This window comes from Leptonychotes weddellii, chromosome 1 (assembly GCF_054177405.1).
Source record: "Leptonychotes weddellii isolate Sample4059 chromosome 1, ASM5417740v2, whole genome shotgun sequence".
Classification (NCBI taxonomy): Eukaryota; Metazoa; Chordata; class Mammalia; order Carnivora; family Phocidae; genus Leptonychotes; species Leptonychotes weddellii.
The window spans coordinates 57,710,895-57,727,448 of NC_138369.1; the positions used below are offsets into that span (position 1 = coordinate 57,710,895).

Genomic DNA, 16,554 nt, shown 5'->3' on the forward strand with positions numbered 1-16,554 from the left:
TTCATCTCGGGGTCTGGTAATATTCTCTATTGCTGTGGACTACAGATTGCACAGGAGGCTGTGCTCATTTTTATATATATATTTTTTAAAGATTTTATTTATTTGACAGAGAGAAACACAGCAAGAGAGGGAACACGAGCAGGGGTAATGGGAGAGGAAGAAGCAGGCTTCCCGCTGAGCAGAGAGCCCAACACGGGGCTCGATCCCAGGACCCTGGGACCATGACCTGAGCCGAAGGCAGATGCTTAACGACTGAGAAACCGAGGCGCCCCCTCATTTTTATATTTGGACATAGATGAGGATTCCTTGAAATAGTATGCAGTTGTGGCTACATCCATTGATAATAGAAATCAATTGAAACACTTACTGACTACGCAGTTCCAGGCCCAGTGCACTTCCCTAAGGTCTCACTATGTGGCCAAGCCCGGAAGAAACCCAGGCAGTCTGACTCCAGAGCCCTCATCACGGCACCACACCACTTTTCAATAGCTAGGAGCACCCAATCATTGAATTTCAAGTGTAAAACTCTGCTATTAATAGCATCTACTTCAAAGGGCTTTCGTGAATATTAAATAGGAAAACGTGCAAAGTGCTTAAAACAATGACTGGCACAAAGTAAGTAATGTGAGGTTTATTATTATTGTGCTGGCAGTGGACCATTACTCTTCTTGTTCTTTATTTTGCTGACTCTGTTTCATCATTCAGATGCCAAACTGATGTCCTTTCCTTCAAGAAGAACTTCAACTCTCACCTCATGTCATATACAATATACATAATAATTAACTCGAAATGGACCATGGACTTAACCTTAAGAGCCAAATCTATAAAATTCCTAGGAGAAAATGAAAAAAAAAAAAAAACTCCTTGAGAGTTTGCAGTAGCCAAAGATTTTTAAGACTCTGTGGTTCCTCCTACACGTTCTGACAGCCCAATATATGCCCAATTCCTGTCCTAACACTCACCCTACCAGATTGTGATGGTTGTTAATTTTCTCTCTTCCCATCTGGACTGTGAGTTTCAAGAGGGTGAGAACCATGTCTGTTTGTTTTGTTTTGTTTTCATTATCACAACCCCTGTATCTTGCACAGAACTTGGCCCATAATAGGCCAGTGTTTGGGAAGTGAATGTCTGAAAGAATGAGAGCATGAATGTGGCCTAGAAATGAATTCATGCTGGAGGTCTCTGGCCAATCAGCTGCATGGTGCTGTTCAGGGCCAACCAACACTGTACTCAGAGCTCTAAGCATTATTAGGACACAATTACTCACGTAGACCCACACAAAGCCCACCCTGAGTTTCCTCAATAAACATCTTTGACATTCTTACGCTGTTACAATGACAACGGAGTCCAGCCAGTTCCATGGATCTCGAAGAAAAGAAAACTCATCCAGAATAAAACCTCTTGCCAATATTTTTATCAAAGCTTCAAAAATATAAATCCCAGTGAAGACATACCTATAAAGCAAATCATTCAGAACAAGAAGGAACATGATAAGTGATGTGAAAAGCAGGGAGCCCATCTGTCTTATCTGGCCTTTATGCAGTTTTATTCCATTTCAATGTGACATTTAACATTCTGATTTTCAGCAAACCAGAGTTCAGAGTGGTAGGTTCCTTAAGCAAGTTCTAGTAGTTAGAATTTCTGAGAAACAGGCCCACAGATAAAATTGTAAAGCTGCTCTTCAATGCCTAGCTCTACAACCATATTCTTGAGAGTTGTTTTAGCCAACATGGGACCTTAGGACTGGGGGCTGTCAGCGCTATTTTGTCACCACTATTCTAGAATTGTCACTTTGATGTACAGAAGTGGATGATGGCAAAGGAACAAAGAGAATAAATGATAAGGCTAAAAACTGGATCTTTCCATATCCCATGTTCATGGATAGGAAGACATAATACTAGTAAGATGTTTGTACTATTCAAAGTCATCTACAGATTCAGTGCAATCCCTATTAAAATCCCATTGATATTCTTTGCAGAAATAAAAACATCTATCCTGAAATTCATATGGAATTTCAAGGGACCCTGAATAGCTAAAACAATCTTGAAAAAGAAAAAGTTGGAGGTCTCATACTTTCTTATATCAAAACTTACCATAAAGCTAAAGTAATCAAAACAGTGTGGAGCTGGTATAAAGAAAGACATATAGACCACTGGACTAGAACAGAAAGCCCAGAAATAAGTCCTAACATATATGGCTAAATGATTTTCAAAAAAGATGCCAAGACTATTCAGTGGAAAAAGGACAGTCTTTTCAACAAATGGTAGCGGGAAAGCTCAATATCCACATGCAAAAAAATAAAGTTGGACCCCTACCTTATACCATGTACAAAAATTAACTCAAAATGGATTAAATAGCTAAGTGCAAGAGCAGAAACTATACAACTTCTAGAAGAAAATATTTGCAAATCATGTAAATACCCAGAATATACAACTTAACAGCAACAACAAAAACTACACCGTATACAAAAATAAACTTAAAATGGATTAAAGACTTAAATGTAAGAACCAAAACCATAAAATTCCTAGATGAAAACTTAGGCAGTAAGCTCTTTGACATTGGTCTTAGCAGTATTTGTTTGGATCTGTCTCCCCAGACAAGGACAACAAAAGCAAAAATAAACAAATGGAACTACATCAAAGTGAAAAGCTTTTGCACAGCAAAGGAAACCATCAACAAAATGAAAAGGCAACCTACTAAACGGAGAAGATATTTGCAAATGCTATATCCCATAGCCCCCTATGGGATAATACCCAAAATATATAAAAAACTCATACAACTCAATATCAAGCAAACAATCTTATTAAAAATGAGCAGAAAACCCAAATAGATAGTTTTCCAGAGAAGATATACAGATGGCCAACAGGCATATGAAAAGACACTTAAGGTCACTAATAATGAAGAAAATGCAAATCAAGACCACAGTGAGATATCACCTCACATTTATCACAATGAATATTATCAAAAAGACAAGAAGCAAATGTTGGCAAGGATGCAAAGAAAAGGGAACCCTTGTGCACTGTTAATGGGAATGTAAATTGCTTCAGCCACAATGGAAAACAGTATAGAGGTTCCTTTAAAAATTAAAATAGAAGTACCATATGATCCAGCAATTCCACTTCTGGAAACGTTTTCCAAAGAAAACGAAAGCATTAATTTGAAAAGACACACATACTGCTATGTTAATGCAGCATTATTTACAATAGCCAACATATGGAAGCAATCTAAGTGTCCATCAATAGATAAATGGATAAGAAGATGTGGTATATATGCACAATGGAATATTACTCCACCATAAAAAAGAATGAAATCTTGCCATTCATGACAACAAAGATAGACCAGAGGGTATTATGCTAAGTAAAATTAGTCAGACAGAGAAAGACAAATACTGTATGATTTCACTTATATGTGGAATCTAAAAGGCAAAACAAACAAAACAAAACAGACGCCTAGAAACAGAGAACAAACTGATGGTTGCCAGAGGGGAGGGGGATGGGAGATGGGGGATGGATGAAATAGGTGAAGGGGATTAAGAGATGCAATCCTTCAGTTATAAAATAAATAAGACATGGGGATGTAATGTACAGCATAGGGAATACAGTCAATAATATTGTAAGAATTTTGGGGCGCCTGGGTGGCTCAGCTGGTTAAGCGACTGCCTTCGGCTCAGGTCATGATCCTGGAGTCCCGGGATTGAGTCCCACATCTGGCTCCCTGCTCAGTGGGGGGTCTGCTTCTCCCTCTGACCCTCTTCCCTCTCGTGCTCTCTGTCTCTCATTCTCTCTCTCTCAAATAAATAAATAAAATCTTTAAAAAAAATAATATTGTAAGAATTTTGTATGGTAACTAGACTTACTCAGCCTTAAAAAGGAAGGAAATCCTGACACATGCTACAACATAGATGAACCTTGAAGTCATTCTGCTAAGGGATGTCACAAAAAGACAAATACTGTATGATTCCACTTAAATGAGGCACCTAGAGCAATCAAATACATAGCAACCCAACGTAGAATGGTGGTTGCCAGGGATTGGAGGGGCATTAGTGTCCAATGGGCACAGAGTTTCAGTTTTGCAAAATGGAAAGAATTCTGGAGATGGATGGTGGTTAATTGGTTGCACAACTCTGTGAATATACTTAATACCACTTAAAAATGGTTAAGATGGTAAATTTTTTGTAACCTGTATTTTACCACAATTAAAAAGAAAAACCTATTTCCATTCTCTTCCTTGAGTCTTTCATCATGATCTATCCTCTAATTTATTTCCCTTCTGCCCCTTCCTCCTTCAAAAACAAACAAAATAAGCAAATAAACAACAACAACAAAACCCCACAATATTCCATCTCTCTTGTTATAATCCCAAGCTGTCAAAAATGTTGGTTCTGTACACACACACACACACACACACACACACCACACACAGGTTCCCCTTTAGGGACAGAAACAATCAGTTCAAACAATCTAAACAATTTGTCATTTCACAGTAAAAGAAGTGGACCTTTTCTGGTAGAATATCCAGCCACTGTCAGCCCACAAGCCTAAAGAACTAAGGTCTTGGGAACTTGAAAAATCCAAAGTAACCAAATCCAAGGGAGAAATGGTTATGAGTGGCTCTCTGCTTCAGTCTTTTTGTTAAAGCTGATCACCTTTTAGGTGACAAATGAACACAGCAGATTAATTAATTCATGTCGGCCCTGAAACTCAGGTATAATTTACAAAGTTAAGGGTATTTTGGAAAAAGGCTGTAATTACAGATTTGTGGGATTTTGCAAGTCTCCATCTAGATCTCAGACAATTGAGGCAACAGCCTCTGGCTGCCATTTCTGCCTGACCACCCGGCCTCCCACCTCCTACCCCCCTCATTCTCTCTTTTCCAGCAGAAGCCTGGCCAATAGAGGGACAGGCAGTCCAACATGACATATGATATGGAGTAGAGCCATGTCCACCACCGGGAACAGGGCTTGGGAGCTCCATGATGGGGAAACCCCAACCCACCAGGCAAATAAGGCCCTCTGGAGTGTGTCACTGTCAGTTCAAGCATGGTTAGGGTATCCAGTCAGGGCCATGGGTGGTGTCCAGGTAGGTTAACAGAACACCATGACCTGATCCTAGGGCACTTTGGCATTCATTCTCTGAAAACTATCAGCTTAGAATCAATTTCCCATTTAAAAGTTTTCTAACCAAAGGACACTGACAAAACTAAAACTCTCCCCCCATGGGCCTAACAACTCTGCTACATGCCTTCTTTTTTTTTTTTTTTTTTTTATTTGTGAGAGAGAGAATGAGACACAGAGAGCATGAGAGGGAGGAGGGTCAGAGGGAGAAGCAGACTCCCTGCCGAGCAGGGAGCCCGATGCGGGACTCGATCCCGGAACTCCAGGATCATGACCTGAGCTGAATCTGCTACATGCCTTCTTTTATAAAACCATTTTCAACAGCCTTCTCCCACCCCCACTTTCATGAATCCATTGCCAGTCCAAATGCCACCAGGGGACAGCAGCATCTTCCCTACAGCCTAGACAAGGGTCCTTCCATATCTCTGCCTTATGGGTCTTTTAGTAATGAAAATGGCCTTTGAGCAGATTAGCATCCAATTGGGCTACTGCTTTCCATTAATAGAAAAAGAAAACTCATTGCATCTTACCAGAAGTGCTGGCCAGGCAGACCACTGCTATGGGAGCAATCCCCATTCCTTGATCTGCCTCCTCCATAGATCTCACTTGGTTGACTACAAAGGCTTCCAGAGACACTGCAGTAAACAATGAGCAGCCCCTGTACTATCAGTTAGCTCCTTACGTGGAATAGCCAACTCTCTAGAGGGGAGACAATTTTCCCCAGTGATATTGCCAGGATGGTTTCTATTCCCCGGGGGTGTCCACGCCCCTTGTTCCAAGGCACAGCCCTGAACTCACTGGCCTTAACTAGATCCCAAGTCCCACTTAGCAACAGAGAAGAAGCAATCACCTAAAAGTAATGCAAAGAAGGAAAGCTAAAAATAAAACAAAACAAAACAAAAAACACAGCAGGGAATTAAAATGAAGTACTACACATACCTGATTAACAAAAAAGAAGGCAGGAATGAAAGAACAGCAGAAGAGCAAAGGAACAAAAAACAGATGAGATCAACAGAAAATGGATAGAAAAACAGCAGACCTGAATTCAAGCATATTCATAATTATATTAAATGCAAATGAAATAAATATTCCATCAAAAGGCAAAGATTGAAAAATAGACCACATAATAAACAAGAACCAACTATGTGCTCTTTAGAAAAGATACACTATTAATACAAAAGATACACTATTACTACAAAAACACTAACATACAAAAATACAATACACTATTAATACAAAAAAGTGTTGAGAGTAAAAGGATGGCAAAAGATATGCCACACAAACAATGAGCCTAAGAAAGCTGGAGTAGCTATGGTAATCTCAGACAAAACAAATACTAAAAGGAATGATACTAGAGATAAAGAAAGACATTTCATAATGATAAAAGAATGCATACATCAGGAAGATATAATAACCATAAATCTGTACGTGCCTAATAATAGTGCTGCAAAAATACACGAAGCAAAACTTGCCAAAAAGAAAGGGGTAATAGACAAATTCACAAATCATAGATGGAGACTTCAAGCCTCTCAGTAATTCATAGAAGTACTAACAGAAATGATAAAAGGATAAAATCTAAATGACACTATCAACCATCTTAACCTAACTGACCATTTTCAGAATATCATACCAAACAACTGCAGAACCCACATTCTTTCAAGTGCATGTGAAACATTTCCCAGGGTAGAACCATAAAATAAGTTTCTCCTAATTTCAAAAGATTGAAATCTTACAGAGTATATTCTCTACAACTAAATTAAATTGGAAATCATTAACAATAAGACAACTAGAAAAATATAAAATATTTGGAAATAAAAAACAACACTTCTGAATAACACATGGGACAAAGAAGAAATCACAAGAAGAAGTAGGGAATATGTTTAACCAAAAGGGAATAAAAACACAATGTAACAATATCTGTGAGATGAAGCTTTAGCAGTGCATGGATGGAAATTTGTACAAGAAAAGAAGAAAGATCTCAAACCAATTAAGTTTCTACCTTAAGAAGCTAGAAATAGAAGAGCAAATTAAACTCAAAGTAAATTGAAGGATGATATTAATAAAGACTTTGAAACCTTCATATATTGCTGGCAGAAATATGAAACAGTGCAGCCGCTTTGGAAAAGTTTGGCAGTTTCTTACAAAGTTACTCATATACTTATCATATAACACACAGCAATTCCACTCCTAGGTATTTATCCAAGGGAAATGCAAACATATATCCACAAAAAGACTTTTATACAGAAATGTTCATAGCAAGTTTGTTCATAATAACCAAAACCTAGAAACAACCCACATGTCCATCAATAGGTGAATGGGTAAACAAATTGTGGTATACCCATACAAAGGAATACAACTCAACAACAAAGAGAGGAAAAGCTAGTGATATAGACAAGAGCATGGATGCATCTCAAAACATGCTAAGTGGAAGAAACCAGACATGAAAGTATGGTATATACACCATATGAGTCCATTATATGAAATTCTAGAAAAGGCAAGACTAGCCTAGGGTGACAGAAAGCAGATCAAGCCTTGCGTTGGGAGTTGGGGTGAGGGGATTTACATGCCAAGAGGCATGAGGAAACTTCTAGGGTGTCTGGAATGTTCTGTAATGTTGATTGTGGTGGTTTCTATCACATAGTTAAATATGTGATCCAAATAAGAGATCTCTTATTAAAATAAGAGATAAAATAAGATCTCTTATTATTCTGTCAATTTATTATTCAATATATTCCTGAAAGACTAAAGCAGTAAATACGTTAAGTTAGAAAAACTAAGACAATATATAAGAGAATATTTATTAAAATACAGAACTTTCTAAGTTGAAAAATTAACTTGTATGTCTGAATAGCCAACTAAAAATTACAAAAAGTTAATATTTTAATTATACAAAGAACTCACTCAAACTTACCAGGATAAAAGCAAAAATGATACATGGGGAAAAATGGGAATACACAATTCACAAACTAAAACAAAAAAGTCCAACCCATCCAGAAATTAAGGAAATGTAAATATTTTCAACTCTATAAATTAATAACTTTTCCAAACATTTTGGAAAATATTTTGTCAACATATATTTTTCAAGCATTAAATGTACCTTCTAATCCAGCAAACCCATTTCTAAGACTATCCTAAGGAAATGGTAATTTTTAAAAAGTAGTTATATGCAAAAATGTTGCCTGTTGTAATATTTATAGTAGTAAAATACTAGAATGGTTAAGTAAATTATTGTTTATTCACCTGATAAAATATTATATAATCATAAAAGTAGATTCCTATAAAGACTATGTAAACACAAAGAAAACCACTTAAAAGCTAAACATAAAATTTGTATGTGTGCTGTTTATTATTTTAAAATTTTAAAAACAATTATAAAAAATATGCCAGCATTTGTGTTGGGGAATTGGGATTATGGGTGAGTTTGTCTTTCTCTATATATCTGAATTCTGATGTAATTATAAGTCTTTTAGGTGTATTTGTTTAAAACCTTAGGACGGACATGTGCAGGACACACACTTACTCAGCATTGTCGGTATCTATGTTGCTGTTTTCCTTCCCGTAGGCAGTGGCCATGAACACGCAGTTGATGATGACGGTGCAGATGATGAACATGCTGAACACTGTGACTGCTGTCCGTTAAGGCAGGTACACTACAGGGTGGCACATATCATCAGTCATAGTAAAGGCTGTGGGCATACCTCCAGGTCTCCTTTTCTGCAGGTGCACCTGTCTGCTTACTGTGAGTGTTGGCGAAGAACAACTCATAGCTGTCCCCTCCTCTGAAGAACTGTCCTCAGCCGAATGGCAGCCTCCTCACCTGGAGGGCTACAACCCCCTTCCTCATGTCTGACTGCCTGAGACTTAGAAAAAGCTGGCCCCTTGCTTCCAGGGGGGCAGCTCTGTGACATAATTAGTGCTCCAGAGCTCCCGGTGGGCTCAAGCTGATGTGGGATCAGCTGAGACCCCGTTCTTACTAGCCTCCTCTTTCTGCTCCATCCTGCTTCCCTCTTTCCTTCTCCAGAGAGCACTCCTCAACTAAATCACTTAAATAAGAATCCCCATCTCAGGCTCTGCTTCTAGGGAATACAACCTGAATGGTTATTCCTTCCCATGCCCCCAGTACTTCATTATGTCTACCAGTCTATGTCTTTCTCACCTGTCCCAGTCTAAAACTGCCTGGTGTCACCACTCCCTGCTGCACACATCAGGAATGCTGCCTGTCTTTACTCTTTAAGACTGAGTTTGGAAACTCAAAGTCTTAAGAGTTTGGGGAGTCATTTAAATGGGTGAAATGGGCAGATGCTGGGTCACAGAGAGGGGTGGAGATGTGGTGAAGCAGAGCTGAAAGAGACAGTGGTTCCTTACTACACCGATTTTTGCCAGGTAGGAATGCAGGCCTAGACTTTATAGAGGTTCCATCTTCAAAAGATGTTGGAAATCTGGACTTTTAACATTATAGGGTGTTTCCATAAAGTTTTAAACACTGTTAGATCCAACACAACACATTTAGCGGCTAAATAAAGAGCACAGGTTGACAGTTTGCAACTTTGTTTGGGTCTCAACTTAGATGATCCTTTCTCCAGGAAGTCATCCTGGATGCCTCCAAAGCACAACTACCACTCCCAAACTGCCCATCTCACTAACGAAATCGCCTGCCTTTTGGGCCTGTCTCCTTCTGGGGCCACAGGATCCTAGAGCGGGGGCTAAGTCTTGTTCACACACAGCACCAGCACAGCCCCCGCCATGCAGCAGTAGGCACTCAGCCAGTATTTGATCCAAGAATGAGCTACTTCCACTCAACCAGCATGTGAACAAGCTGGGGCTCTTGCACTTTTCACATGACCTGGACTTAGTAAAAGATGCAATGAAAAGATATGAATGGACCGAGATTTTGATGGCTAAACTTCGGATTGGATTGAAAGGCCCAAAAATGAACAAGGCACGCTTGGCACTAAAGCGGTAGATTGTTCTCTTTTTGTTCAACACCATAAATGTCTGCAAAAACAAACAAACACAACAAGAATTACATGTAGTGACAAAACAATATTTCTCATGAGTTCATTTAGAGAAAATTCAGTGGAACCACAGATTGAGGTGTGGCTTGTTTTATTATGATCATGCCAGTTTCTAATTGGAGTGCTGTCATTCTGAAGTCTGATACTTTCTGACCAGCCTACACTGTGACTCTGGACACCAACAGATCTACCATGTGGCCTAGGTCTCAGAGTCCCAAGATAAGTACTGGGCTGTGGACTGTTTACCCAGTGTAATACTCTGGAGGCTCCAGAAATGGAGCATATAGACCCTGCAGATAAACAAGGGTGGAGACTAGTAACCGGGGCAAGCAAAACCCTTCATATTGTACTCCATGGTATGTGTCTATGGCGATAAGAACTAGAAGGGAACTTGGAGAGATGGAAGTAGTACTGAACATTCACATTCAGCAGATTATTTTAAATTATTTTGATTACAAATGAAAACTTCGTAACAAATCTTAGAATAGTCAGGGACCTAGAGAGTCCATATTGTTGTACCTGAGCAGTTCTACATGAGATAGTCTATCAATCAATTCTAACCTTGAGGATCATCAACAAAAAAGTCATCAAGTTTCCCAGACTTGTTCTCCTGTTCCCACAGACATTCAGGCAAATCTGCCTGTGGTTCCCAGCTGGTGGGAGAGGCCCTACAGAAGGCATCTGGAAATGCATGTGGGTGTTTTTGATTGTCTGTCACAATTACTGGAGGCCCTACTGGCCTTTATTGAGTAGTTCTAGGGATGCCAAACCCGGGACAGATCTGCTAAATGGTATCCTGTCCCATCCAAAATGCCCACCCTGCTCCACTGAAGAATACCATACCTGCACCCATTTCTTCCTAGTAGGTCTTCCTGGGCTTTGGGAAGGAAGCGGCCCCTGGACAACAACCCATCATTCACAGGCTTCTAACATCAACTCCCAGACCTCCTTTTTTCCATTTAGCTGTAATCTGGCTGTCCCCTTATATGTCCCTAAGGTTTTAGTTACAAAAGCCTTCACAGAATGAGGGTCATTCCTGTTTCCCCATGTCTCTGCTCCTTTAAGATTTGCAAAAGTACTACTTGACATGTAATACAGTATGTTCTTATACAGAAAAGACAGGCCTTATCACCCAGGCCCAATATAGCAGGGTGGATGCTGCCTTGGCTAAGGTACCAGAACTTCAGTCACTGCCAACCATCAACCGTCCTTCGTTGTGTTGCTGGAACTTACTTGTCTGCTGGCCATCTGGCTGCAGGAAAAAATGGAGTAGGATATTTTCTGTTGCCTCTATAACAAAAGGAAATGGGCCACAGAGTTCTTTGAAAGCTATGAGCTCAGGAGCCCAAGACCCACTTTAGGGATTCTGGGCCTTTCCTTTGGATAGAAAGACAATTTTAGGGCAGAAAGCAAATCTCTCCTTGAGGTGGATCACCCAGATTAATAGGTGGCATGATATGGCTCTGCCTCTGTGCCCCTTGATATTTTATTAATGCTATCTCTGACTGCTTTAAATATTTCAACTAATGGTGTATTTAACTATACTCACCAGGGTTTTAATTATTAAAATGATAGGTACCAGCTCCTTCTGTCTGTTTGCTGAATCCACCCCTTTCTCTGTAGCTCTTCAAAATGGAAATTTCTAAAGATAGGAAGTAGCCTTAGACTACAGAAGGAGCCCGTGGGTTTGAGTCACAACTCCATTCCTTACTGGTTGTTTGGCCTGGCCCAATCCACTTCCCCATCTAGTCGTTGGATTCCTCATCTGCGGGGTGGAGTGGTAACTACCACATATATCTCACATGACTACTGAGAGTACCAGCCACATGGGGTCATGAGTGTGCAGAACTCTAAAAGAGTATCATGTCTTCTGATTTAAAGGGAGAGCCCAAGCTAAGAAGAGATGATTCTAGAACAGAACCTATCTTCCCAGGACTGTCTGCAGCACACCAAGCTGCTGCCTGCTCCAGCCTTGAGGCAGAAGACCTCCAGCAGTTAACTCACAGTTAACAACTCTGTCTCCAAGAAGGCCCTGGAATTCTGGGGCATAAGAAGGAGAAATACTGGACTGTTTTTGTTCCCTCATCTCTCACCCCTTTCTTGTTTTTCCCACTCACACCCCACTTTCCTTTATACACATAGTTCCCATTTGGCCTGGTAATCCTAGGTCTGTCCTAATACAAGAACATACCAGGCAACATTTCTCTGGAGAGATCAATTTCTTATGGTTGCCAGTAGAAAATGGTCTCAGTGGCTCATATTTCTGCCCAAATTTCCTTCCTTCTGAACTCAGTCTGGTGAGGTAAGTTTTCCATTCTCTGCTGGATCACATAGTGAGATGATGATGGTAAGGTCTTCTGAGATTTCCTGAAAGGGGAGTACTGTCCTCACTGCCCCAGGCTTTCAAAAAGCCATCAGAAGAGCCCAGAGCTCACAGTTCCTCACTCAGGAGCCCCTTTAAGGAACTTTCACTAGAATTTCCCTACAAGAACTATATTCAAGTAGGTTAAACAGTGGTAGCAAAGGAGAAGGACAGACATCCCTGCAAACTCCAAGATCAGTGTTTGGAGATTCTTATAATAGCCATTATAACTGCATGGTTAGAACACCCCAGACCTCATTCAACTACCTTATGATTTTTGTAGAATGGGTCCAAGTCTTCCAGGGGCCTTGCTATCAGCTCATGGGGAATGTCACCATAGAGTTTGGGCAACTTCCTGGAGACCTTTAGGTCAAGCTGAGGTCGAGGCTGGGGTTCTGCTGCTGTCTGGTCTTTGCACTTCTTTTTCTCCTTTTGGATGGCAATCCTCTTCTCAATTGTAGCCAGAGTGTCAGAAGTGAAGGGACGGAAATTCCGCTCATCTGGAAAGATCACTGGGTAGCACCTGTCATCCATTTTCATCCTCGAGACAGAGATAAGCAGTAGATCCTCAGAGAGCTCTGAAAGGTAGAAATCACACAGCCTGCCCTGGAATTCCACTTTCCAAGGATGAGGTCATGGGGGACTATAAGAATTAAGTGAAGTGAGGGGGCTTGGAAGCTCATTGGCTGTGGAGCAGGTCAGAAGAGGTGACCACCATTGTAAATACAGCAGGAATTTGGGGCACAGGGAAAACCAAAGGAGGCCATCATTCTTGTAGGACCTGGGTGTAAATGGTAAGTTAAGTTCAGGAAAAATGGGCAGAAGAAGCCCAGTCTCTAAAACTGAGACCCAAGCACTGAGCAAGACAGTAAGACTGAACCCACCGAACTACTGAAGTGGGGCCTGCAGATGGTGGCCCAGTGGCTGTAGTGTGAACAGGAGCAGAAAGAATAGGGAATTAATTGGGACATAGCTATGGGTTGCAAAATCAAAACTGTAAGTGCATGCGTCTTCTCACTGTTTGGTCAGCAAAGTTCTTACAATGTGATGGAATGGAAACAAAGAGGCTATACACACAGGCACAAACATTTACACTAATACCTATGATTCTATGCCAACTTTCTTACTTCTGAGACCCTGATCTGGCAGAAATGAGACCCCAAGAAAGCAGAAAGGATTTGCCAAAGCTAACAGGGTCATTCTGCCATGGGCTAATAGCTGTACTGACCCCTATCCCTGACAGCCCTTTCTACAAGGACTTCCTCTACAACCTCAAGTTTAAAAGTAGGCTCTGAGAAAATGCAGTAGTGCTCAGGTTAAATGCCTTTACTCCCCATGCCAAGCATCCTCTTCCTTTCTTATATACCTGAATGCCAATCTAATATTGATTCCCAAGGCACTCCAGAGAATTACAATGGGTAATCCAACATAGCATTGGTTTGTTCATTCAGCAACCCATGTGCTCAGTGTCTGTTCTAGGAACACTGCTAGGCACTAATGGAGAAGAAACAACAGCCCCTCCTCCTGGTCCTACAAGTTATGCTGCCCTGGTGTCGTAGGGGTGAAGACAGATAAAAGACAGGAAATTACAACAGAGTAAGACAGATGCTAATATAGGGAGAAGTAGAGGGTGCTATGTTTGTGCATGGGATAGGTGTCTAACCAGTCTTGGGGAATCAGGGATGATCTGCCAAAGCTTTAATGTCCCAGTTGAGACCTGAAGGGGATGTAAGACATAGACAAGAAAAAGGGAGGACATTAGAATGTGGTAGGAGAAACAAACAGCATGTACAGGGACCCATGAGTGAAAAAGAACATGGTGTCTGTCAGCAGGTTCTGTGTGCCACGGATGGAGATTCTGTGGGATGGATGGCCAGATAAGGTTCCAGTCAGCATTGAGAGAGCATGTGGGGCCCTATAATCCTTAGTAAATATCATGGATTTCACCCTGAGGGTGATGGGGAGTTGCTAAAGAGTGGGTTGTTGCTGTTGTTGTTGTTGTTGTTGTTGTTGTTACAGAGGAGTAACACTATCAGGTTTTTAAAAAATATCCCTCTTACTGATGAGAATGGATAGGACTTGGGACGAGGGGCTGAAAGAGGTGAGGAGCTGGAACTACAGAGATTGTTGCAACAATCATAACCACTAAGGATGACCTAATGGAGTGGGTAGATCTGATAGTCACTTAAGAAATAGCCCTGACCAGTGCTTTATGGGGAGGGAGAGATTTGAGGGACAGGAAGGAGCTGAAGTTCCTGGCTTGGGCAGCTGGGTCAACACAGTGCCGCTCACTCAGACAGTGAGCACTAGGGAAAGAAGAAGTTTTGGGGGAATAAACTGAATTTAAAACAGATGGAATTGAAGCTGTTTGTGGAACCTGCAAGTGAAGAGAACCAAGAGGCATTTGAATACAGAGCAATCATAGCTTACACGTTAGCCTCTGAAAAAAGCATATTAAAAAAAAACAACAACATAGACTTCTCTTGAAAATCCCTCAGGAAGGCACCATACTGATGAGGCACCCCAACTCAGTGGTCAACAAGGTCAATACGGCCAATTCTTCTTCTGGTGCTAGAACCGGTTACCCTTTCTTCAGTTAATCCACAAATTGGTCAGATTGTGTTTAAGGGCCATGATAAAGGCAACATATGTGTCTTTAACATACTAAGGGTAATGTGATGCCCATAGTGTGAGTCATATATCAACTGAAATGACATAGGGAATCTAGATTCTGTTCCATTCATTCAGGGTCAAGCTCTTTATGAATGTGCTGGGTGATGGAATTGGCCACCCTCTTAAATTACTCTCTCTCTCTTCCCACCCTTCCACTCCTCCTCCCTTCCATTCCACTCCCCTCTCTCTCATAAACATATATGATTGAATTGGTATTAATGAAGTGGAAATATAATGAGACTCTACTGTATTTGGTTCTAGAGCTCATGAAAGACATTTGAGACAGGGATGGAGTCCTCTGCAGTCAACAGTATATGAATGTTAGGTGATCCTAGAAAATAGATGAGCCGAGAAAGACCCTGGATGGCAAAAACCAGACCTTATGCTAAGTTATAGCAAGGAATCCAGTACAGGGCTGCTATCATAATAAGGAGACTATTAAAGAAGAAACTGGACACTCTGCCCCTGTTGTTCTGACCCTGGGGATATTTTGCTCAGTCTCTAGTAGAAAAGAGGCTTGATGAAATAAGTAACACAAAATAAAATTGAGAACCCCAGAAACTGTGCACATTAAAATTTGTTATAAATGCTGAAATAGCTAAAGAACCACGTGTTAAAGTTGACATTGAAAACTACAAAAATTGACCCGGGAATAAGAGGACTTTATAAAAATATCAACTCAAATAAATCTGACAAAATAAAATCACATGCAGTAAAATTTTCTTAATAACTGAAAAAATTGATGAAAGAATCAAATATTTTTAATAAAAGCAGACTCAGGATAACTGGACTATAGAAATACAGGCTGTGCATGCAAAATTAATTAAATTAATAAAAATCAATATAGTATAATTGGTAAAAATTTGGAATGATTCAAATCATCATTGTGAAATTTATACCTCATATATTTAATTCTGAAAAATTTTTCTGCACAGAAAATGGATTGCATTGCATGGAAAATTGGTTGAAGAATTAAATTGGCTAACGTACAATTCTTTCCCAAGCTTCACTAATAATCAAGTATGATGGCAAATTTTTCAGACACTGAATGACTTTTTACAACAAAATTATTTGAGTATATGCTCCCAAACAATGAAAAGAGAAGCCAAAAAGTGGTGGATGCTTGAAATCCAAAACATAGTGTACCTAACCCAAGAGTGCAATAAAAAAATTCCAGGTAACTGCACTACAATCAGCTTAAAAAAGCAATTGATCCAACTAGAATTAGAAGTCAGAGAGCCCCCAAAATCCTAAAGGAGAACACAGGCAGCAACCTCTTTGACCTCAGCCGAAGCAACTTCTTCCTAGAAACATCGCCAAAGGCAAGGGAAGCAAGGGCAAAAATGAACTATTGGGACTTCATCAAGATAAAAAGCTTTTGCAAAGCAAAG

The 16,554-nt window shown here is 40.3% G+C and overlaps 1 protein-coding gene across 1 annotated transcript in view; it reads right to left on the reverse strand.

Annotated features, from left to right (window-relative positions):
• Positions 1 to 16,554, reverse strand: part of SCN11A (sodium voltage-gated channel alpha subunit 11) — an 80,990-nt gene that overhangs the window by 58,822 nt on the left and 5,614 nt on the right. Inside the window, exons 2-5 of the mRNA XM_081823002.1 lie at positions 12,758 to 13,068; positions 9,990 to 10,108; positions 8,634 to 8,735; positions 1,326 to 1,454 (exon numbers count right to left, since the gene is read on the reverse strand). Coding sequence (XP_081679128.1) covers positions 1,326 to 1,454; positions 8,634 to 8,735; positions 9,990 to 10,108; positions 12,758 to 13,030 — 623 coding nt within the window. The 5' untranslated portion in view covers positions 13,031 to 13,068. The remainder of the gene's footprint in view (positions 1 to 1,325; positions 1,455 to 8,633; positions 8,736 to 9,989; positions 10,109 to 12,757; positions 13,069 to 16,554) is intronic.